This window comes from Schistocerca gregaria, chromosome 7 (assembly GCF_023897955.1).
Source record: "Schistocerca gregaria isolate iqSchGreg1 chromosome 7, iqSchGreg1.2, whole genome shotgun sequence".
Classification (NCBI taxonomy): Eukaryota; Metazoa; Arthropoda; class Insecta; order Orthoptera; family Acrididae; genus Schistocerca; species Schistocerca gregaria.
In genome coordinates this window covers 60,731,451-60,757,429 of record NC_064926.1, presented here as the reverse complement: position 1 = coordinate 60,757,429, position 25,979 = coordinate 60,731,451, and the positions used below count along the sequence as shown (strand labels likewise).

The 25,979-nt window shown below is 42.5% G+C and overlaps 1 protein-coding gene across 1 annotated transcript in view; it reads left to right on the top strand.

Annotated features, from left to right (window-relative positions):
- LOC126281899 (semaphorin-2A-like) overlaps positions 1-25,979 on the top strand; it is a 1,266,817-nt gene that overhangs the window by 1,125,781 nt on the left and 115,057 nt on the right. Inside the window, exon 8 of the mRNA XM_049981222.1 lies at positions 17,005-17,244. Within this exon, the coding sequence (XP_049837179.1) occupies positions 17,005-17,244 (240 nt within the window). The remainder of the gene's footprint in view (positions 1-17,004; positions 17,245-25,979) is intronic.

Below are 25,979 nucleotides of genomic sequence, written 5' to 3'. Positions count from 1 at the left end.
AAATATCGTCCAATGAAGTTTACGACGACTGGCTGCAAGCCTGAAATCTTTTTCAACAAAAATAATGTATGGTCAACACATTGTTTCACTGGTATTACAAGCAAGGAACCCTCCTACTGATAACGTCGTAACAGAATGTAAGGCAATATTAATAATAACAGCAATTGCCATAGTCCATCGTAAATACAGGGTGTCTCACAAAGAACTGGCAGTATTCAGATATATGACAGGAACACCTATAGAAAGAAAAAAAATTTGTAGGGACGTATGCCCGATTCCGAATGATTTTCGAGAACGCTTTTACAAGAACATTTGATTTTACGCTAGTGCCTCGCACTTATTTGTCTTACCAATCCAGTCTTTTTGATATGTTGTTCTAACTCTACATACCTAGTTGATTTCAACCTTATTTCGTGATGTCTCCCTGTCATTAAACTAGTTCGTTGAACGTGCTGTTGTCCTTGGTGTATTGTGAGTGAAGTAGTGCGAGGGACAGACAGTGTATCAGAGAAAAAAAGTCGGTTAGATATGTTTGTACTTGAAAATGCCACTCATTTACACAAATGAAACATATACAGATATGGCGTATGTTTACGGCTTCTTCAATGGTAGTGCTCCTGCTGCTGTCATAAAATTCGGTCGCCACTTTCCAACGCATCGAGTTGCTTACTGTAGAGTGTTTACCACAGTTTTTACATCACTGCCTGAAAAAGGAGTTCTCAGAAATTCCTACTTCTCTTCAGAACATGATGTTCTACATCATATGAAGAAACAGCAAAACATTGTTGAAATAGCATAGCGTTGTCGTAATTCCAGCACGCTGTGGCTTTGTGCAGATATTTATATGCACAATCTGTGAAAAAAGGATGATTTACACTCCTGGAAATGGAAAAAAGAACACATTGACACCGGTGTGTCAGACCCACCATACTAGCTCCGGACACTGCGAGAGGGCTGTACAAGCAATGATCACACGCACGGAACAGCGGACACACCAGGAACCACGCAGTCTTTAACACTGGTAGCATGCCGCGACAGCGTGGACGTGAACCGTATGTGCAGTTGACGGACTTTGAGCGAGGGCGTATAGTGGGCATGCGGGAGGCCGGGTGGCAGCAGCGACGCACGGATGCACGCCAAGACCGTAGGATCCTACGCAGTGCCGTAGGGGACCGCACCGCCACTTTCCAGCAAATTAGGGACACTGTTGCTCCTGGGGTATCGGCGAGGACCATTTGCAACCGTCTCCATGAAGCTGGGCTACGGTCCCGCACACCGTTAGGCCGTCTTCCGCTCACGCCCCAACATCGTGCAGCCCGCCTCCAGTGGTGTCGCGACAGGCGTGAATGAAGGGACGAATGGAGACGTGTCGTCTTCAGCGATGAGAGTCACTTCTGCCTTGGTGCCAATGATGGTCGTATGCGTGTTTGGCGCCGTGCAGGTGAGCGCCACAATTAGGACTGCATACGACCGAGGCACACAGGGCCAACACCCGGCATCATGGTGTGGGGAGCGATCTCCTACACTGGCCGTACACCTCTGGTAATCGTCGAGGGGACACTGAATAGTGCCCGGTACATCCAAACCGTCATCAACCCATCGTTCTACCATTCCTAGACCGGCAAGGGAACTTGCTGTTCCAACAGGACAATGCACGTCCGCATGTATCCCGTGCCACCCAACGTGCTCTAGAAGGTGTAAGTCAACTACCCTGGCCAGCAAGATCTCCGGATCTGTCACCCATTGATCATGTTTGGGACTGGATGAGGCGTCGTCTCACGCGTTCTGCACGTCCAGCACGAACGCTGGACCAACTGAGGCGCCAGGTGGAAATGGCATGGCAAGCCGTTCCACAGGACTACATCCAGCATCTCTACGATCGTCTCCATGGGAGAATAGCAGCCTGCATTGCTGCGAAAGGTGGATATACACTGTACTAGTGCCGACATTGTGCATGCTCTGTTGCCTGTGTCTATGTGCCTGTGGTTCTGTCAGTGTGATCATGTGATGTATCTGACCCCAGGAATGTGTCAATAAAGTTTCCCCTTCGTGGGACAATGAATTCACGGTGTTCTTATTTCAATTTCCAGGAGTGTATTAAAGAGAAAGAGAGTCGCAAATTGAGCAAGTCAATAATGCGTCGTTCCACCTATGGTCCTTATGCATGCAGTTATTTAGCTTGGCACTGGATGATAAGAGTTGTTGGATGCCCTACTGAAGTGCATCGTGCCATCTCACCAACTGAAATGTTAGATGTTCGCGCTGGTTGGAGGGCTTTGCGTATAGTCCTGCAAACATTCTCAATTGGGGAGAGGTCCTGCAACGTCGCTGGCAGATGTAAGCTTTGGTAAGAATGAAGACAAGCAGTAGAAACTCTCGCAGTATGCCAGGGAGCATTATATTGCTGAATGTAAGCCCAGGACGGATTTCCATAAAAGGTAACAAAACAGGGGTCTTCAGATGCTTATTCGCGCTGGAATCACATTGACTAGAGTAAAATTGTCTTCACTTCGAAATAAGTTCAGATAACAAATGACGAGAGTGTTTTTGAATTGATACGTCGTAAAATGTATGTTGTAAATATTCATTATCTGTTTTACATGTGTACATGCGTCAACTTGACAGTGTATTGAATAATACATAAAATAAATATTATATGTAAGTTTAGTACCGGATGCTTATAATTAAACTTTCCCTATTTAGTACGCTATAACAGGGAAACTAATTACTGTACGAGAAACAGTCTCGGTAGATTTAATGTTCAGAGCACCGGGTGCATTGATTTCCATGCGTCACACCGCGACCGTCCACTTCCAACTATGGCCATCAGGTGCCGTGATCAGTCATTCTGATTTATAGTCTCACACACGTGAGCTTGGACAAAAAGAACAGGGCATGCTGGTGAAGATCCATTATCAAAACAACAGTAATGTTGCAGCTGCACTTCGAGAACATCACCGGTTGAAAGGATTCCGGAAGGGTCCCCTTTCTCCACCATGATGAAGAAGTTCGAATCAATTACAGAACTGGGCGTCGCTCCGGGAAGAGGTCGACGACCGGTTGCACCACAGGTCGTTGACGAAATCGCTGTTGGTACTGGCAAACGCTGCGCGCAATTCCTGATCGTCAGGTAGTGTGCGTGCTGTATCACGGCAATTGAACATCCCGTGCTCCACTGCACGGAAGGTGCTTCGTACCATTCTGAGATGGTATCCATACAAGATCCATATCGTAGAGCAGCTTACACCACAGGACACACAACGACGAGTTGACTTCGCTCGCCACTTTCTCATAAGAATTGAAGTTGACGAGGGCTGACGCTGGACTATCCCATGAAGAGACGAAGGTCATTTTCTCTGACGGGCAAGATGAACACACAGAATTGCCGAGTGTGGAGATCTTCACGTCCAGTCACTGTGTATGAAGTTGCTCTGTATGGTGAACGTCTCACAGTAAGGTGTGGCGTGGCGGCTACGTTCACCATTGGCCCATTCCTCCTTGAACAGGTTGGCGCTGAAGGACCAAAGGCGCGCATTGTGACTGGCCAGAGTTACTGCCCCGTGCTCCGCCAGCGTGTCATACCCGTCCTACAGGAGAGAGACTCATTGAACTCAACAGTTTCCATGCAAGATGGGGCCCCGCCGCACATCGCTAGTGAAGTTCACCTGTTCCTCCGAAACGGATTTGGAAACGATCGAATTACAAGCGATTGTTTCCAACCGCTTGGCTGGCACGGTCAATTGAAGTCAGATATTTCTGGTTGTGGGACTACCTGAAGGACAGGACCAGGGGAACATTCGCATTGTGCGCTGATCTGAAGCGCAGCATATCAAGGGAGGTAGCCAACGTACCTACGGACATGCTTCGTTCTGCTGTGTAGAATGCAGTTCTGCGCTTTCAGACTCCTCTGGACTCTGATAGGTGCTATACTGAGCCCCTTTTGTAGCAGTAATGGTACTGGTATGTAATGGTGTGATGTACCGTAGCAGCACCTTATAAGTTTTTCTTATTGGTTCTACATTATTTCTCTTCCCCATGTCCTTGACATTAAAGCTACCAAGTTTGGTACCTTACGGTACTGAAACCAGATGGCAGTTATAAGAGTCCAGGGACATGAAAGGGAACCAGTGGTTGGGAAGGGAGTGAGACAGGATAGTAGCCTATCCCCAATGTTATTCAATCGGTATGTTGAACAAGAAGTGCAGGAAGTACCTGCGCTCGTAATATTCAGCCAGTCAAAACGGCGTGTGTTTCTTTCACTTAGAACTTGCAATTAGGATCATACTAGTCGACATTATTTTTCCGTAACCGTCGCGACGCGGTTGGTTGTTGTTCTCCCGACACAACACATGAATCCGAGAAACATAAACCTTTGGATAAATATTGATACTGCTTTGTGAACACTGAAATTAAACACAGAACTTACAAGTTACTTCATCATAACCTGTTAGATACGTACTGCAGTCACGGCATCAACACAACACTCAGCCCACATTCCACGAAAGCTACGCCAGGACTCCCCATTGTTGCTCTGCGCTCGGCAGAGAGGCGACTATAGATAGCGATACAATTCTATGCTTACGCGTTCACTCACGTAATTATGACTCTGAGAAAAACAACTGCACTGAATATACAATTCGCTCGTTATCAAACACAGGGGACGTTTAACTGACCTTTAAAGGGAGTCCGCTCAACTACAACGATATTTTGGATGTTGAACTACAAGCATATTTACCTCAGCTTGTCTCGCGTTTGCGTACGTATTGCACACATGTCGTCCTCCCACCCCCCTCTCTGTGACCGCCTATGCCTCCACCTTGCCCCTGCCTCTCTATCCACCTCATCTTCCCACCTTTTTCCATCTACTACTTTCCACACTCTCTTCGCCTCGTCCTCCTTCTCTCCATTCTTACTTTATCAGCTGCCAATTAGCCCTCTACGCTTTCCACCTGACGCCTGCATTCTCCTTTCTTCTCCTCCACATTTAATCTTCTTCTCCCCCCCCCCCCCCTCCACCCCGCTGTCACAACGTTTAGGAGGCCTCTCCCTCTCTGTCCATCTCCTGTGTCCCCCATCCCTCTGCCCATTTCCTACACCCCATCTCTCTCTCTCTCCACATCCTCTTCTCTATTCCTCTCAACCTTTCCCTGGCCATGGCCAACCGCATGAGTAGCCTCCGAAATGCAGGTGGATACGGTAGAGCAGTACCACGACCACACAACACACGTTTCGCAGGTTAGCCTTTGCCCTGTGGTTTTGCTCGATCATTTTTCGATACTTTGACACAAATCAGACACACCATAAAGCTAGTTATCTGACTCTCAGTAAGGAATGTATTCTCCTCTGGCGCCATTTTCCAATTGCTGCTCATGCTGGCTACCAAACTTTGTGGAGTCCTTGGAGTTATATTATCCCACTCATCTCAAGGCGGTTGGCAATTTTTGCACAGCTCGCGGACGGGGTGTTCTTTAACATGCACATCAACAGGGAGCATTCCATGCATCCCGGTCTCCATAGAGTTTATCCTCAGGTAGTGCGCAGGCCATTCCATTTGTTCAATGTATTCATGTCTTCGCTTTCCAGTATGTCCTACAACTCAGCAGCCCTGTGTGGTCAGGCATTTTCGTCAGTAATCCGAAAGTTAGGACCTACTGAAACGTCCCCTCAGAAAAATTAGTGAATTACTGTGCTGATAAACCTCTTACGTTATTGATTTTCAAACAGCTGAGCAGAACTGAATGTGCTCAGACATTTCTCTCTTTACTTACTCTGATCAACTCTAAACTGACACACAATATATTTAGCGCAACGCAATATGACTTTCAACAATCCCTACAAAAGAATGGCCCTGACTAACAATAACCTATAACTTTCATGAATCACTTACTTCACAGAAATCTTCGTTACTCGAACTACTGCAATACAGCGAGTGCCAATACTACCAGCTAAATAAAAGATTCTAACTACTGAAGGCACTAACTACTGATAGGTATAGATAGCAAATGAAAGATTTGATAGAGAACAAACAATGTATTTACCTTAATAATCTTCAAAAGTCATCATATAGTTCATGATATCCAATATTACAAATTTACTCTTTCTGATGGACACACGTCCAGATCGTCAGCTCTCAAAATTCTGCCACCTCTCTCCCCACATCCACCACTGCTGGCGGCTCACCTAAAACTGCGCAATGCGACACACTTTTCACATACAGCTGCCCAACACTACAATAGGAAATTCCAACTGTGCAAACCAGCCACAGACTGCACACAGCACAGTCAGTTACTTTCATACACAGCGCTACGTAGCGTTACCAACATAAAATCCTAAACAGCCTACTTACACTACCACATCCCTAGATAAATGCATATCATCCGGAATAATCTCCCTGCAGACTGCCATTCTAGAACTGTGCAAAATAAGTGCAGCGGTCATCAGCGATTGTGCTTAACGCATGGGACATACCAATGACGTTCGTGAACATTCTGTGGCGTGTAACGTGTTCCCGTCTCTTCCGACACTAACTGGTGGCCAGAATCACTGTCCACAACCAAGAGGGATTCGTTGGAAACCATTACTCTGGACCACTGTTTTTAACTCCAACCATCGATCTCCTGATCTGCGATCGCATGGTCGAAGTGGGACGTATTTAACAGAGTCGAAGAGTCTGCGGATAATATCACAAGTCCTTGAACCACCACTCTTGCACTCACAAAGTTTTTGGAATTGTCCTTAGAACCAGCAATGCTGTTAACCAGTACCTTGCTGAATTATTAACACATGTGCAAACACTAACAATCCCAACTTCCCACATATTGTGCATATACTATGACCAACAGAAACGTGTGCAGCGAAATGTAACTTAATTTGAGGAACTGGTGTCTATACAATTATAAATTACAACACAAGAGTACAATTACAAAGCTACAAAATACATCATTAAAGAACATAACAATACAGATAACATTTGTAGTAATACGGGCTTTACAAAAGAATCTAAATAACATATACATCAGTGTTACAGGAATTATGAAATAAGCAAACACATAAAAGATCAGAATAACTTTCGGAACATCAACTTCACACATGAGCAATAAAACAAAACAGAATAAATAATGTCTAACGTCTAAACATCTTTACAAAGTAAACAACATATTATTAGAAAAATTCTACAAAATAACTCTCACCAGATAAACACATAAAGACAGGAAAAACACAAATACATAAGGATACACAAACACATAGCGGAATAACACAAAACGAAATGACAGGGTTTGTTTTGAGTTAACATTTGGTACTGCAGTCCAACCCAAAACTTCATTCCATAGATCTTTTCTCATATTTCAACATTTGTTCCCACAACAAAATCCTATCCAAGCATGTTTTCTGTATTTTATTCATATCCTGTTTCAAAATAATTATTCTTCCTTGTACAGTACCCGTTTTCAAAGAAAAAACTTTTTTTTTGTATAACTTCTCAATGCATTTCTTCCAATTCCTCTCAACTCATTCTCTTATATAGCATACCTCCTCTAAACCTAACTTAAATCTACTGAGCTCAGATGCATAAACTAAGGGACAAGGCAATGCAGCAACACAACACAATGATACACAAACAGCAAAAAAAAAATGCAAGTTGGCAAAGCAAGTAGCAGTATATCTAAATTAGCAAAGCAAATGCAATATTACAACTAATATAAGGCAGTGTGTAACAAACAAGAAAAATAAATCAGTAGTAAAACTGGGTTAACAGAGTAATACAAAGTGAAATTCAGTAGCACTATGCCTGGCAAACAGCAGCAGCAAATGCACTAACTTATATCTAAACATGAAAAACCCACAAGCAGAAAAAATAGTACACTGAAGACAACAATGGAGATAAGGGAAATGTCTATTCACATCTTTATGTCCATGTCATTATATTCCACAAAAATAAATTATCAAATACTTGAAAAGAAAATTATGAATGCAGTTACTGTTATTAGACCCTTGTTATTGATCTTTCCTTTCCAAGTACTCCTTTTTTGAAGAATGTGGATCATAAAATTATTATTTAACAGATGTGTTGACAAAAAGTGTTCACATTAGCAAATGCATTTAATTTTATTTTATAAAACCAATGCTGCAACACAGCTGGAAACCAGATATCAAATGAAACAAACAACTATGTGCAAAGCAAAGCATTAAAACATCTTTCAATAGCCATGTGGAATTTCATAAGTCAGTAGAAATTCTCTCAACTCTAGTAGAAAGACACTTGTCGTAATCAGGTGAGCAGATGTAAGAATATTTCCCATCAATTCATAAGCATTTCAGTAAGTAGCACAAAGTACGAGCTCCACAATATAATCATATGTTCCAAGTAATAGCGTGTCATATTTGCGATGCTTTCCACAAAGGAATGTCAATAGCGAGGTTAATGGCCTCTTTTTTTTCTCCACCTAATGGCTTTTTCCCCAGGCAACTGGCGCCCACGATGCATTATGTGAAGGTCACTTAACTTTCTTATCGAAATATTTACGACAGCAGTTTCCGCTACAGTGACAGTCTCATATAAAAAAATTCACAGATCGAAAAGTTTACAGTAGAAATGCATAGAAACGAAATCTCATGAATACCAGTGTTGTGATACATCCACCCATGGACACACAAGTCATAACTCTTAAAGTACGGTTGTTGGTTTCCAACATCCTTTTTCACAAACCAGAGTCCCTAACCACCACTCATTATTCCTTACCTTATTACACATATACATGTTCGTCGACACTTCTTCAATATTTCATCATAATGAATCCGTGGCATAATCAAATTCCTCATCTAGCGTCAGCTTATTGATCACAAACATACGTCAACAGCATAATACACATCATCGTCGTAATAATATCATAGCGCATCAATCAAATCTCAAAATCGTCGTAGCTTCCTCCACTAATTTCAAAACCAAAAAAAACTCTCTGCTCTTTTCAGTAGTCTTATCTACCTCAAACGTACTTTAAAAATCATGATCCCATACCAAATACATTCAAAGCTCTCATAGTATCACAATGGTTCCGGAAAAATATGAACTGTTCACAAACTACAGACAAAATACTATTTCATAAGTGTGAAGTTATCCAAGTGTGTAATTGCGAAAATATGTGTCACTGTCGTAGTAAAAAAAGAAATGTTGTTTCTCTCAGTTAAATGATCAGATAGCTTTTTAGTTCTGTGTTAGAGAAATATGGTACCGATGTGTAAAGTTGTATAAGCAATTACCACATTAGCTAGGGCTCCTAGCGCTCGCCACACGCATAGTACACTAGTCACGTGTCGCCCCTGAGGATTAATGTAATTATACCCTCAGATGTCACGGATTACAGCAATGGAATGACATGTATCACGGAAAACCTTTGTATCATTGTAATTCAAAAATCTTTAAAAATAAATGTTTTAAGTACAAAATTGATTACTGAAATACGTGTACTGCAGCGCTAAACTGTGCGTCTTCTTTTAAGATAATCTCTGTCGTTACTTAAGGGTAAAAAATGTGGCAAGTGTCGTAATTATAGTCGTCCGTAAGCAAAGTTCCTTAGAAGTCTATGTACTTACCTCGTAATAAACAAAGTGAAATGCTATGCGAATAGATATCGTAGTTATTACGTACTTTACCGTGATCAAGAAAGTACTATACTGTAACGTATTGTTGTGCTGCGAAAAAGGCTGTCTGACTGTAGCTATACCATAAAAGTTACTACTAAAACATGTTTTACTTTCCAGGAGAATTCAGAAAAACTGTGCAGATATAAAACAGATACAGCGCAAAAGCAATAATATAAATTGTGTCACTCATTAGTAGCGCATTGATATAATCGTGTAGCTGTCAAATAAACTATCCACTGTGTCATCTGGTATCTCTCAGAAAGTACTTTAAATCCAGAACGTATTTTCAAGTAAACCAAAATGTTGCATTAAAATCTCATTAGCAGCACCGGTATATGTTCTAAGTATGTTTGCCTTATAGTCGTTACGTAATCGTGCAACCGACAAGCAAGAATGTACACACACAAGAACACTGTGTCGTCACGTCTGTACGACAATGAATTCGTAACTACGGTCTAAATATGTTCCCTAGGTTCTAGACTGGATAGTTAACTTCAAAACATTGTTGCATGTTAACAGTTTTTTAGTGTGACAAAGCATACCAGTAACGTGAAGTGAAAAGTTGTATGGCAGAAACTAAATTAAAAAGCAGATTATCTCTCAATAAACTGTTTTACATGTGAAATGTGGTTCAATCTTTTACCCTTTCTAGTGTGCAGAGTTTCAACTTCAAAGCAATTATCATGTTGTAGACGTCGGTAAGGAATGCTAGAATTTTTCTTAAGGTTAGCGTCCATGTTCTTTTTCTCTGAGCCAGCCGGCGCACTTGGCTGCCTGCCGTGGGAGTCATGTCTGCCTCTTTGTTGGCGCGCGTCGTTATTAGGATTTGGAGACCTAACTTCTACAACTTCACCTTATCGAGAGGGCCCTGCCCTGTTTGAATACCGCCAGATCTGATGAAATTCAGGTCTGTCGTTAGGATTATGTCGTTTGCGTCATGTCGGTAGATTCCATAGATTCTTTCTTGTCGATCGCGTGGTGGAGAATTTCTCCCTGAATGGGTACTGCGCGCTGAACTGTTGCGTCTGAAGTTATCCTGACTCGCTTTATAATAATTATTTTGTTTCCCATATTGTCTATTTCTCTGTATGTCTCTGTCATAGTCATTACCACGGAGAGGTGATCTTTCCCTATGATCATTATTACTCTGCCAGTGGTTGTCATATGGGTGGTGCCTGTATCACTATTGTGGGAGAAGCCTTGTCGTGTCCAGTTACTGTTTCTGTCGTCACGGAATTGTGGCAGATGTGACCTGTAATGATTGTCCTCCTGTTTTCGCGTCCCGCGATTGTCAGTGTCAATTTCCAATTCTTGTAACAGTCCCTGAAAAGCTTCAATGTCGTCTTTGCAACGTTCTGCCAAAATAAAATGTCGTAAATGTTCAGGCAATTTGATTAAGCATATGTGGATGAGTTCTGAGGGGCTGTATGGGTTTGACAGTTACTGATTCTTATGCAACATGTCTTCAAAATATTTCACAAGACTGGAAAATTCAGATTGTTCGAAATGTTTCATCAGTATGATGCTATGTTTTACTCGGTCTTGTGTAGCTTGGGACCGATATGCTGAGAGGAAGGCATGATAAAATTATCCTTCACTGTGACAATCGCTAATGACCGATAACATTCTTAAAGCTGGTTCACTCTCTAAGTAGCCATACACAAAATCTAATTTGTGCTCCAATGACCAGTTGGGATGAAAACAATGAGAGAGAATTGATGAATCCACGCTTGTGGATGAATGTAGTTGCCGGGATTCATAAATGTTTTGAATTTACGTGTAGTAATGAACAGCTTATACTCAAAATCATCCTGACGGCGAGTCGCATATCGGTCATTGTTACGTCGTGTCGGCGGTTCCATCTCAAAATTCGGTACACCTTGCCAATTTCTTTCATAATTTCCGAAATGCCCTGTGTTATTATTTTGTTTGTGGCTTTTCCGTATTTCTACGTCCCTCTTCCCATGTTGGAGCGCGATTCTCCTCTGAAATATGTAATTCTTCTATTGCTTGTGCCAACTGATCTTGTACTTCCTGGCTTTCTCTTTGGTACTGTCTATTAATTTGATTCTGGTTTTGTTTGAATTTCCTAATTTTTTCGTATTCTTCTTTGTCATTTAAGACTGCCGGTCTTCTGCCATTCAGAATTTCATCTACCTTCGTAGATAAATTATTTAGCTATTCCGAAAGTTCGACTACTTTCTCTGATAATGCACGAATTTCCTCCATGTGTCTTCTGAACCAATTTTCAGAGTATCTACTGTGTCCTTTTAAGTTTTCCTGAGTTTTTGCAAGTTGCGTAGCCGAATTGGTAGATGCAACTGAGTCAATTTTGGCCCGCAAGGTCTCATGATTTTCATGAACAATAGTTTTGTAGTTCTTTTATGGCTGCTTCGTGATCCTGTAATGCAATTTCATGCCGTTAAAAAATGGGTTGTAAATGCTTAGAAATTTGTGTTTTTACGTCATTACAGACTTTTTGACACTTCGATTCGATTTTAACTAAGTCAGCAGTTAAACATTCACGTGTTTGTTGAATTGTTTCTTTAAGTTGTTTCTTATTTTGTTCCATTTTTTGCAGTGATTGTTTTAGTATTTTGTTCCATTTATTGCAATAATTGCAATAATAATGTGTTAGTGTCTGGAACATCTTTCATTGTGCTTATCGGCAGTGAATTTGCACCGTCACCATGCGTATTTTGAAAAGCAGAAAATGTGTCTTGACTTACTTGAGAAAAAGGTGAGGAAGCAAAACCTGAATGTACGGTATTTGCAAAATTTTGTCCTGCCGTTTTGGATTCAAGAGGTGAGCTGTTGCCGACCAATCGATTGACAATGCTTCCCTGTTCACTAATTGTTTCACTGTCTACACCATTATTTATTGAGTGGTCCATTTCCCTATGTACAGTTACCATATTACTATTCTGAATATTTGTTAATTCATTACATGGTGGCGCTAACACACTACTCTCGTCTTCGTTGTCATTTCTCAACTTACTTTGCAGCCTAGTGTTACGTTTTTCACTTGCCATAATTGTCACAATATTTCACACAATAACACAGAAAAGCAATTTGTAGAGCACATGAAAATAGCACTGAAAATAATATCAAATTAATTGGAAGCGCGGCTGCGAAATACATGTTGCCAATCTACATGCATGCCACAACTGTTTTACACTACAACAATGAAAACCTACAATTACTAAGAAAATTCTCTCTGCAAGTACGCGCTATCAATAAACAATAACAACACTAATCACTTAAACTACAAGAAAAAAATCAGAAGATTCCAGTGAGGTATCCTCGGCTAAGGGTCGACAAATGAAACGTCCCATTTGAAAAATCAATGTATTACTGTGCTGATAAACCTCTTACGTTATTGATTTTCAAACTGCTGAGCAGAACTGAACGTACTCAGACATTTCTCTCTTTACTTATTCTGATCAACTCTATACTACCACACAATGTTTTTAGCGCAACGCAATATGACTTTCAAAAATCATTACAAAAGAATGGCCCCAACTAACAATAACCTATAACATTCATAAATCACTTACCTCAAAAAAATCTTCGTTACTCGAACTACTGCAATACAGCGAGTGCCAAAATAAATAAAAGATTCTAACTACTGAAGGCACTAACTACTGATAGGCATAGATAGCAAATGAAAGATTTGATAGAGAATAAACAATGTATTTACCTTAATAATCTTCAAAAGTCATCATATAGTTCATGATATCCAATATTACAAATTTACTCTTTCTGATTACAACACGCCCAGATCGTCATCTCTCAAAATTCTGCCACCTCTCTGCCCACATCCCAAATCCACCACTGCTGGCGGCTAATCTAAAACTGCGCAGCGCTACACACTGTTCACATACAGCTTCCCAACACTACAATAGGAAATTCCAACAGTGCAAACCAGCCACAGACTGCACACAGCATAGTCAGTGACTTTCATACACAGCGCTACGTGGCGTTACCAACATAAAATCCTATACAGCCTACTTACACTACCACATCCCTAGATAAACGCATATCATCTGGAATAATCTCCCTGCAGACTGCCATTCTAGAACGGTGCAAAATAAGTGCAGCGGTCATCAGCGATTGTGCTTAACGCATGGGACATACCAATGACGTTCGTGAACGTTCTGTGGCGTGTAACGCGTTCCCCTCTATTCCGACAGTAACTGGTGGCCAGAATCACTGTCCACGACCAAGAGGGATTCGTTGGAAACCATTACTCTGGACCACTGTTTTTAACTCCAACCATCGATCTCCAGATCTGCGATCGCATGGTCGAAGTGGGACGTATTTAGCAGGCTTTCGAGCATACAAACAATTCCGATTTAATAGCCACGAAATGGTTTCAGCAGAGACATGGGTACCAGTAGTGGTTGCAAGGTTTGCAGCGATCTGTCTATGGATGAGATATTCCTTTTCTCCATTACGGCTACCCATCGATCCTCTTACAGTGCGGTGGTCCATGTGCGAGCATCAGTATGCTTTCGGATAGCGTTTGCACCTTCAACGACCTTTTTCAATCGTTAGAGGAAGCTGTGTCCACAGTAGCAACCCTTCTTGTGCCCTATCGTCAGCACTTAAATGGTGTTTCGCAGTCATGTAGCCGTACTACATGGAACGTTGCACTAATAAGCTCCATAGGAATCTTCATCAGACACAACACTGCATGAAATGTCAAATGAATACAAAGCGTTCATACACACACTTCGCAGCATGTTACATGTGCCACCTTTACATTTTCTTTTACGCGACTGGCTATTAAAATTGTTACACCAAGAAGAAATGCACATGATAAACCGGTATTCATTGGACAAATATATTATACTAGAACTGAAATGTGATTACATTTTCACACAATTTAGGTGCATAGTTCCTGAGAAATCAGTACCCAGAACAACCAACTCTGGCCGTAACGGCCTTGATACGCCTGCGCATTGAGTAAAACAGAGCTTGGATGGCGTGTACAGGTACAGCTGCCCATGCAGCTTTAACACGATACCGCAGTTCATCAAGAGTAGTGACTGGCGTATTCTGACGAGCCAGCTGCTCGGCCTCCATTGACCAGACATATTCAATTGATGAGAGATCTGGAGAATATGGTGGCCAGTGCAGAAGTCGAACATTTTCTGTATCCTGAAAGGCCCGTACAGGACCTGCAGCATGCGGTCGTGCATTATCCTGCTAAAATGTAAGGTTTCGAACTTAGGGTAGAGCCACGGGTCGTAACACATCTGAAATGTAACGTCCACTGTTCAAGTTTCCGCCAGTGCGAACAAGGGGTGACCGAGACGTGTAACCAATGGCACACAATGCCGTCACGCAGGGTGATACGCCAGTTTGGCGATGGCGAATACACGCTTCCAATGTGTGTTGACCGCGATGTCGCCAAACACGGATGCGACCATCATGATGCTGCAAACAGAACCTGTATTCACCCGAAAAAATGACGTTTTCCCATTCGTGCACCCAGGTTCGTCGTTGAGTACACCATCGCAGGCGCGCCTGTGTGATGCAGCATCAAGGGTAACCGCAGGTCTCCGGGGTGATAGTCCGTGCTGCTGCAAACGTCATCGAACTGTTCGTGCAGATGGTTGTTGTCTTGCAAACGTTCCCATCTGTTGACTCAGGGATCGAGTCGTGGCTGCACGATCCGTTACAGCCATGCGTATAAGATGCCTGTCATCTCGACTGCTAGTGATACGAAGCCGTTGGGATCCAGCACGGCGTTGCGTATTTCCCTCCTGAACCCACCGATTCCATATTCTGCTTACAGTCATTGCACCTCGACCAACGCGAGTAGCAATGTCCGGATACAATAAACCGCAATCGCGGTAGGCTACGATCCGACCTTTATCAAAGTCGGAAATTTCGCGTCTGTAGCACGTCATCTTCGTAGTGTAACAATTTTAATGACCAGTAGTCTACATTCATTTGAGAGCCTGCTAACAAACCGTCGGATTCCCTTATACGCAGAACGATTAACATATTTCGGACAAACTAACTGTTAAGCATGTGGTCATAATGTTTTGGCTTATCAGTGTTAATACTTCTCGGTATTTCTCCTGGCTCACGGATTACTTCCATACAGTGGTTTTCAGCAGACATATAATTTACGAATTTCCTGTTACACGTCAGTATTTGATGGTGCTAGAATAACGTGGTTGAAGAAAACATTCTACCATTGTGCTACCATACTTCGCTCTTCTCTGCGTCTTCTATACTGTGTCGCCTTGCTTCCCAGCTCGAATAATTATTTCACTTCAGGTCTTGTCTTGGTCAACTTTTGATAATACTGACAGAAATCTTTGCACACAGCTTCCAGTTGGCCATGTAGTATTGTTCGGGATATGAAGATTCTTGACATGGTTTCTCTATTTTAAAAGAATTTGTGAAAGGCATTGTACTATGGTGTAATCTTGTCACTAAAAAAAATCAACAGTATTCAACAGGTAATTTGATCCCAGAGACTGAAGAATAATTTTCACCACATCGACTGGCAAGGCAAGTCATTTTAAATTCGGCAGTACTAAGAAGAGCCCTTCGAAATGATGAGAAAATTTGTATCAAGTCACAAGAAAAGTCATTATTAATGAGAGCCAAGACTAATGAATGAAAACGTATGGACATTTCCATCCAAACTAATTCTTCGCCGTTGAAGACCGTAACAAAAATGCACACGACACTGGGAACAGTCGCACATCCCCACGGTAACTGATCCCCTAGTTATTTGAGTAGACGAATCGGAGTACAAAGCCTATAGGAATGGAGCTAAGGTATTCGTCAGCAGACGAAATGTGATGGTACGCATTTCTCCTCCTTACACGAGGCATCACAACAACGTTTCACCAGGCAACGCCGGTCAACTGCCGTTTGTGTACGGGAAATCGGTTGGAAACTTTCCTCATGTCAGCACGTTGTAGGTGTCGCCACCGGCGCCAACCTTGTGTGAATGCTCTGAAAAGCTCATCATTTGCATATCACAGTATCTTCTTCCTGTCGGTTAAATTTCGCGCCCGTAGCACGTCATCTTCGTTAGTGTACTGTCTTTGCTCGAGTGTTTCGCCGGTTGTTTCGAAGCAATTAGCAGCTGTTCGTTAGAAAGTGTCAGATGTTCCCTAGCAATCATCAACCAATGTATACTGCACACATCTCGTCCTCCCTCTGCATCAGCACCGCCCACCCACCATTTCGTTCACCTCACCCTCCCACCTGTACTTGCGCGTATTCTTGTCCTCCTCTCTCTGTCCATCTCCTCTTCCCGCCTCTTCCTTTTCCACCTGCCTACCACAATTTCTACCTGCCTCCCGCATCTCCGCACGTGCCGTGTTGCAGAGAGCGTGTACCGCACGCCGTCGGACTCGGGCCGCTTCCACGCGGCGTTCACGACGCCGACGACGGGGCTGCGCGGCTCGGCCATCTGCTCGTTCCTGCTGCGCGACATGCAGCGCGTCTTCGACGAGGGACGCTTCAAGGAGCAGGCGTCCAGCGGCGCCGCCTGGCTGCCTGTGCTCACCAGCCGGGTGCCCAGGCCGCGGCCGGGCTCGTGCGTCAACGACACCAGGGCGCTGCCAGGTGGGCTCCAGATGTCCACGTCACAGGTCCAGTGTCTGTGAGGGCCACTTGAAGGACCAGGCATCCAGGGCTGCTGCCTGACCACCTCCCCTAAGTAGGCAGATGTTACAACCCTGGCTCCCACCCCTCTCGGATGGTCATCCATTGTGGACCTATGCACACTGGCCAATCAAGTACTGTGAATTCCCTCCATCAACCTTGAGGAAAATTCCAAGGATACGGCGTGCAGTGGTGGCACCTGACCGTTTACACGCGCCACCGGCTTGTTATGGTTTAGATCAGGCTACTGAGGTACCAACAAGGTGGGTCTCCAAGGTAGAGTTCCCATCATCCAATCACACAATAGCTCACAATGGAACTACGAGGGTCAAAAATGGTTCAAATGGCCCTGAGCACTATGGGACTTAACATCTAGAACGTAGAACTATTTAAACCTAACTAACCTAAGGACATCACACAACACCCAGTCATCAAGCTACGAGCGTCACTCCAAAAGAAATGCACACTATTTTTGTAAAAATACAGATTTCATTCTCCATGTGCGAAAGTTTTACAGTGTGTAGATACATCCTTCCCGCTTGTTTTCAAACTTAGTTCAAAGAGTTCCCGTGAGTGACGCCGTTACAGTAAGTCTCCGAGATGGCTGCTACACTTGACGTTCGTCAGAAGCAACGTGCTGTCATAGAATTCCTGTGCTGTGAAAACGAGACAGTGGGAAACATCCACAAAAGGCTGAAAATTGTGTATGGAGATGCTGCTGTCGATCGCAGTACAATTAGTCGGTGAGGTTAGGTGATGAATGCAGGCACGGCAATATTGAGGATTCTCCTCGCAGCGGCAGGCCTCGTACTGCACACACTGCAGACAATGTGCAGAGAGTTAACGAATTGGTGACTGCTAACAGACGCATCACAGTGAACGAATTGTCGCGCTGCGTTGGGATAGGGGAAGGAAGTGTTTGCAGAATACTGGAAGTGTTGGCGCTAAAGAAGGTTTGTGTCAGGTGGGTTCCCAAGATGCTGTCAGAGGCTATCAAAGAAACAAAAAAACGGTAAGAAGCGAGATTTTGGAACAGTACAAGAATGGTGCAGATGAATTTCTTGGAAGGATTATGACAGGTGATGAAACATGGCTCCATCATTTTCCACCAGAGACGAAGAGGCAATCAATGGAGTGGCATCATGCAAATTCACCCAAGGAAAAAAAAAATTCAAAACCACACCTTCTGATGGAAAAGTTATGGCTACGGTGTTTTTCGATTCCGAAGGACTCTTGCTTGTGGACATCACGCGGTGTGGAACCACCATAAATTCTGATGCATATGTGATAACACTGAAGAAACTTCGAGCTCTGCTGATTCGTGTTCGACCACATCGGCAAAAGCAGGATGTTCTGCTGTTGCACGACAATGCACGGCCACATGTCAGTCAAAAACCCATGGAAGCGATCACGAAACTCGGATGGACAACACTGAAACACCCGCCTTACAGTCCTTACCAGGCTCAATGTGACTATCATCTCTTTGGGAGACTGAAACACTCTCTTCGTGAAACAAGATTTGAAGATGATGACTCCCTTGTGCACGCTGTCAAACAGTACCTCCAACAGGTTGGTACAGAATTTTACCGTGCGGGTATAGAGGCGCTGGTTCCAATATGGCGTAAGGCAGTTGAGAGGGATGGAAATTATGTGGAGAAATGAAACGGTTGTTCCTAAAGGATGTATCTACACACTGTAAAACCTTCAAACATGTAGAATAAAAGATGGATTTAAAAACAAATAGTGTGCATCTTTTTTGGAGTGACCCTAGTATGAGCACTATAGTAACTTTCCTCCAACTTCCATAGGAACCATTTAAAGTTGTGTTTATCCAAAATCACTAATTGGCTACCCATTCTATCCAACCACACGTTACGTCCCATATCAGAGTCCTGTGCCAAAAAGAAAAAAATGAGGCTTTTCCCAAATAGACATCTACCACCTCATCGCACCATCTCACTCAGTCTATATGGTGCTATGACCACTTCCGTGATGGTCGATTCAGGGCACAATCATCGAGTGATGTTGTACAGGTATTACCTACTCTTCCAATAAGGCTCTAAGGATGTCAGATCACGGTAGTCACTTCCTTCTTCTTACAAGAGTGACATCTTAAGAAGCACTCATCTAGTGGATTTTCATAGCCGCCCTTGATCGTTAGTCGAAAGTCACAGCCTGTATTTTGATTCTAGGTCAATGATATGGGAAATCAATTGTTGGAGGCACCCTTCACTCCCTCAACTCTGTAACTATTGGACGACCTATGAAAGTAGCTCTAACGTAACTTGTATAATTTCTTTTAAAATTGTATATTGTCCATCACCATCACACAGAATATCGAAACGAAATAATCAGTTTCAATTTTAAACGATATACCACGTAGTTATACTTAAAGTGCAGCTATTCATAGAGGTCCATTATCTGCTGTAATTATTGTAAGGCAGCAAAACTTCGTAGATGTACCAATGCCTTAATACGAAACCGATTTACACTGAAAAACAATTAGTTCCAATTTTTTGCCATCAGTTGCAAGTCTGGCACTGTGATTGCAAGAAAGTCAAATAGAAATGTTTCCATATTTAATGTACCAGGAATGGGACGTGTGCAGGAAAGGTCAAACAAGTGAGAAAGGCTTTCACAGTTTGTTCAATATCTACACCGGAGACGTCGACGAGATGCTGTACAGGGTCAGATTTGTACCTGGTAGCCAAAACTGGAACAAATTTTTTTCTCCATAAATAGGTTCTGCTACATCCGCAAATAGCTGCACTTTTAATGTAATCACCGGGTATGTTTCAGGTTTCCGCTGCTGTAAATGGTGTTCAACGACAGTATACAGTAGTGCCTTCAGCCAGTTTTGGTTCTTGTCTAGTTAAATATAATTTTTGCAATCAGTAGGAACAAATACTTTATGGTAGATTTATTGACTGCAGTTACTGTATTTTAGTACGTAAATGCTCCGCTCCCACTTGTTGTGAACACAGTCTTAGATGCGTCATTTTCGTGATATATAAATTTCTGGCTTCTCTCTTCAAACCACCTCCATCTCCGTCCGCCGCTTAGGAACTGCCACGCCATTTTCCTAAATCAGACTCGTTACCAAATAAAACTTCATTAAAAATTGATTTAGTGTCACTCTTATAAAGTGGGTACGTAAAACAGAACGATGCCTAACACTCAATCACATCATATGCTGCGAGGTCTTTGTATTATAGAGTTTCATTCACCTAATCGATTCCCGTACTTTCCCGTATTTTGTTTCGCTATTTCTCGCTCCTGCTTCCTCTGTGTGTGTCAGCATTTCGTCTATATTGTCAGTGTTGTGTTTGGAAGCCCATTAGCTCTATCTGCCGTAACCTTTTGGAAAAATTTGAGGAGATAATCCTGTAATTGCCTCCAGTAAAACGCAGTTTCAGCGTTCCGTCGGCGAACTGATCGTGTTTGTCCACGCGGACGTGCAATACTGACAGAATTATAGGGGGAGATGAGCGCAGAGGCCGAAAATATGGCACAAGAAGTGAGCCACGAAGGAAAACTCTCTTTGAAATGGCTATAGTTATCGACGGATATCACTGGCGACTTCAGGTGAGGCGCGTAGACGAAATAATCCGAAAGAATAAAGCAGGACGCTTGCGTTCTTGCTACTTTGTGCCTCAGTGACGAAGAAGATTACCGGGCTCCTAAAGACACATGACATTATGTCAGTATCCAGCCTCCAACAAAATTACTGCAGCTCATAAGGTTTGTAAATCTTTGTGAGTAAGAGCTTCAACGTACATAAGGTGTTCTGTGAATGTTAAAACAGTGCGTATTCTAGAGCGAAGTTGAGTAAATCGTGAGAGATGTTTACGCCTACACTATTCCAAAAATTTACGGTTTAAGAACACGATTTGGAATATAGACATGGAATTGCCTTCGAAACTATATATCCGCCATCACGACGTAAAACGCCTTCTGGGATATCGTAACAATGGACGCTACTGAAATTATAATAACAGGAGACGCGCCCAGTAAAAGGCTGCGTCCGATGTCGCATTCGGCGATAGCGACGCTGAAGCGCTGGCGTCCGACGCGAGACGTAAATATTGCCTTGTTCGGCGACGGAGAGCGCCAGTGACGTCACTGTTGCATCAGGACTGGACTGTAGGCGACACGGCAGTGAGTCAGCACTCGACAACAGCGGAGGAGAACTCGGCAGACAGCTCGTGGAATTTTAACCACTCGACGTTGATTCGCTGGTCGATGTGCTGTTCTACTGTTCTGCTGCCCCAACCCCCCCCCCCCCCTCCTCCACAAACACAGACACACACACGCACGCACACACAAAAACACTGGCCTCTCATTCTACGGGTCGATGCTAACAGTTACTCATCTGTGATTTAACCAATCTCCTGATCCTGAAACTGTCCATTTACAATTGTTTCCTGCTATCAGATACATGTTGCTGTTTTGGTACGTTAGCTTTTTTTTAATTTTTATCTTTTTTTATTTAACTATTTACCATCATACTTAAAGAATGGGGCACATTAATAGGATTTTTAGCATTTTATTCTTTTATATGTGTGAGGAGCTAGCCGCTGCACAACGGCCATCCTTACTCTAACATTTTGGTCCTTTAGCCTTTGACAAGCCAGAAACAAACAACGAAACAGCAGCTACTAGTTTTGGCACACTCTTGGTAATTAACTTCTCTAGAGTCCAGCATATGTGATCAAAAGTATCCAGATACTACCAAAAATCATACGTTTTTCATATTAGGTGCAATGTGCTGCCACTTACTGCCAGGTACTCTATATCAGCGACCTCATTAGTCATTAGACATGGTGATAGAGCACAATCGGGCGCTCAGCGGAACTCACGGACATCCAACATGGTCAGGTGATTGAGTATCACTTCTGTCATACGTCGTACGCGAGATTTCCACACTCCTAATCACTGTTTCCGATGTGATAGGTAAGTGGAAACGTGAAGGGACACCTACAGCACAAAAGCGTACACGCCGACCGCGTCTGTTGACTGAAAGAGACCACCAACTGCTGAAGAGGATCGTAATGTGTAATAGGCAGACATACACAGGAATTCCAAACTGCATCAGGATCCACTGAAAGTGCTATGACAGTTAGGAGGGAGGTGAGAAAACTACGATTTCATGGTCTAGCGGCTGCTCTTAAGCCACACATCACTCGGTACATGCCAAACGACGCCTCGCTTGGTGTAAGGAGCTTAACAATTGGACAATTGAGTAGTGGGAAAATGTGTGGAGTGACGAGTCACGGTACACAATGTGGCGATCCGATGGCTAGGTGCGGGTATGGCGAATGCCCGGTGAATCTTATCTGTCAGCGTGTATAGTGCCAACAGTAAAATTCAGAGGCAGGGGTGTTATGGTGTGGTCGTGCTTTTCATGGACGGGTCTTGCTCCCCTTGTTGTTTTGCGTGGCAGTATCACGTACACAGAACTACATTGACGTTTTAAGCACAACTCTTGCTTCCCACTGTTGAAGAGCAGTTCGGGGATGGTGATTGCATCTTTCAACACGATTGAGCACCTAATCATAATGCACAACTTGTGGCGGTGTGGTTTCACGACAATAACATCCCTGTAATTGATATAGAGAGCATTTTCTCATCCGCCACCGCGTAGGCACCTGATGGGAAATTATCAAGCCTTTACTTTCTCCCCATTAATGTTTTATAAACATAATCCAAAATGTGAAAGGACACACATAATCTACTTATGATGGAAGTACAAAGTAATCAAGCTTTTCGTCTACAACTTTATAGTTATGTTAGAGACATCAATGAATGCCTACGTAGGTTCATACTTGTAATATGCCTGACTGTATGTATATAAGGTTACCATTACATGATACAGGAATTCGTCTGTAGTTGAGGTAGGTGACCATTCAGATTTTATACAAATTTCAGTTATGAAAAATTCTTGATAGGATAATTCTTTATTAAACGTTACACGTTACGTAAAATCATCGTTAGACTCAAGTTGCACGAAAATGTACAGATATTATACAAAAACACATACAAATGTAATGCACGATCATGATAAACACTGTATGCCAAGTTATTTCAGTACTTACATGTAGATCTAGTTTTAAACTCAACAAACTGAGCACATAGACTAGGTGTAATAAAACAATTCTCATTTAGTGATGACTGTTTATGGTAGTACAGTTGTCAATTCAATGAAAGGTAGCGTAGAATTACAATGGTGACTGCAATAAAAATAAAGTGACCTTAAAATATACATCGAAAAACAACAGTAACACAGTAAGGAAAAAGGATATAATGACATAAGATTCATACACATAGACTGTCAGTTGCAAACGTGTTTCTGCACCAATAAATAAATGTTGTTCTTGTGGTCTTCAGTCCTGAGACTGGTTTGATGCAGCTCTCCATGCTACTCTATCCTGTGCAAGCTTCTTCATCTCCCAGTACCTGCTGCAACCTACATCCTTCTGAATATGCTTAGTGTAGTCAGCTCTTGTTCTCCCTCTACGATTTTTACCTTCCACGCTGCTCTCCAATACTAAATTGGTGATCCCTTGATGCCTCAGAACATGTCCTACCAACCGATCCCTTCTTCTGGTCAAGTTGTGCTACAAAGTTCTCTTCTCCCCAATCCTATTCAATACCTCCTCATTAGTTATATGATCTACTCATCTAATCTTCAGCATTCTTCTGTAGCACCACATTTCGAAAGCTTCTATTCTCTTCATGTCCAAACTAGTTATCGTCCATGTTTCACTTCCATTCATGGCTACACTCCATACAAACACTTTCAGAAACGACTTCCTGACACTTAAATCTATATTCGATGTTAACAAATTTTTCTTCTTCAAAAACGCTTTCCTTGCCATTGCCAGTCTACATTTTATGTAATCTCTACTTCGAGCATCGTGAGTTATTTTGCTCCCCAAATAGCAAAACTCATTTACTACTCTGAGCGTCTCATTTCCTAATCTAATTCCCGCAGCATCACCCGATTTAATTCGACTACATTCCATTATCCTCGTTTTGCTTTTGTTGATGTTCATCTTATATCCTCCTTTCAAGACACTATCCATTCCATTCAACTGCTCTTCCAATTCCTTTGCTGTCTCTGACAGAATTATCATGTCATCGGCGAACCTCAAAGTTTTTATTTCTTCTCCATGGATTTTAATACCTACTCCCAATTTTTCTTTTGTTTCCTTTACTGCTTGCTCAATATACAGATTGAATAACATCGGGGAGAGACTACAACCCTGTCTCACTCCATTCCCAAGCACTGCTTCCCTTTCATGTCCCTCGACTCTTATAACTGCCATCTGGTTTCTGTACAAATTGTAAATAGCCTTTCGCTCCCTGTATTTTACCCCTGCCACCTTTAGAATTTGAAAGAGAGTATTCCAGTCAACATTGTCAAAAGCTTTCTCTAAGTCTACAAATGCTAGAGACGTAGGTTTACCCTACCTTCATCTAGCTTCTAAGATAAGTCGTAGGATCAGTATTGCCTCACATGTTCCAACATTTCTACGGAATGCAAACTGATCTTCCCCGAGGTCGGCTACTAGTTTTTCCATTCGTCTGTAAAGAATTCGCCTTAGTATTTTGCAGCTGTGACTTATTAAACTGATAGTTCGGTAATTTTCACATCTGTCAACACCTGCTTTCTTTGGGATTGGAATTATTATATTCTTCTTGAAGTCTGAGGGTATTTCGCCTGTCTCATACATCTTGCTCACCAGATGGTAGAGTTTTCTCAGGACTGGCTCTCCCAAGGCCGTCAGTAGTTCTAATGGAATCTTGTCTACTCCCAGGGCCTTGTTTCGACTCAGATCTTTCAGTGCTCTGTCAAACTCTTCACGCAGTATCGTATCTCCCATTTCATCTTCATCTACATCCTCTTCCATTTCCATAATATTATCCTCAAGTACATCGCCCTTGTATAGACCCTCTATATACTCCTTCCACCTGCTTTCCCTTCTGTGCTTAGAACTGTGTTTCCGTCTGAGCTCTTGATGTTCATACAAGTGGCTCTCTTTTCTCCAGACGTCTATTTAATTTTCCTGTAGGCAGTATCTATCTTACCTCTAGTGAGATAAGCCTCTACATCCTAACATTTGTCCTCTAGCCATGCCTGCTTATCCATTTTGCACTTCCTGTCGATTTCATTTTTGAGACGTCTGTATTCCTTTTTGTCTGCTTCATTTACTGCATTTTTATATTTTCTCCTTTCATCAATTAAATTCAATATTTCTTCTGTTACCCAAGGATTTCTACTAGCACTCGTCTTTATACCTACTTGATTCTCTGCTGCCTTCACTACTTCATCCCTCAAAGCTACTCATTCTTCTTCTATTGTATTTCTTTCCACCATTCCTTTCAATTGCTCCCTTATGCTCTCCCTGAAACTATGTACAACCTCTGGTTCTTTTAGTTTATCCAGGTCCCATCTCCTTAAATTCCTACCTTTTTGCAGTTTCTTCATTTTTAATTTACAGGTCATAACCAATAGATTGTGGTCAGAGTCCACTTCTGCCCTTAGAAAGGTGTTACAATTTAAAACCTGGTTCCTAAATCTATGTCTTACCATTATATAATGTATACAGCCTTCTTATATGATTGTTGAACCAAGTGTTAGCTATGATTAAGTTGTGCTCTGTGCAAAATTCTACCAGGCGGCTTCCTCTTTC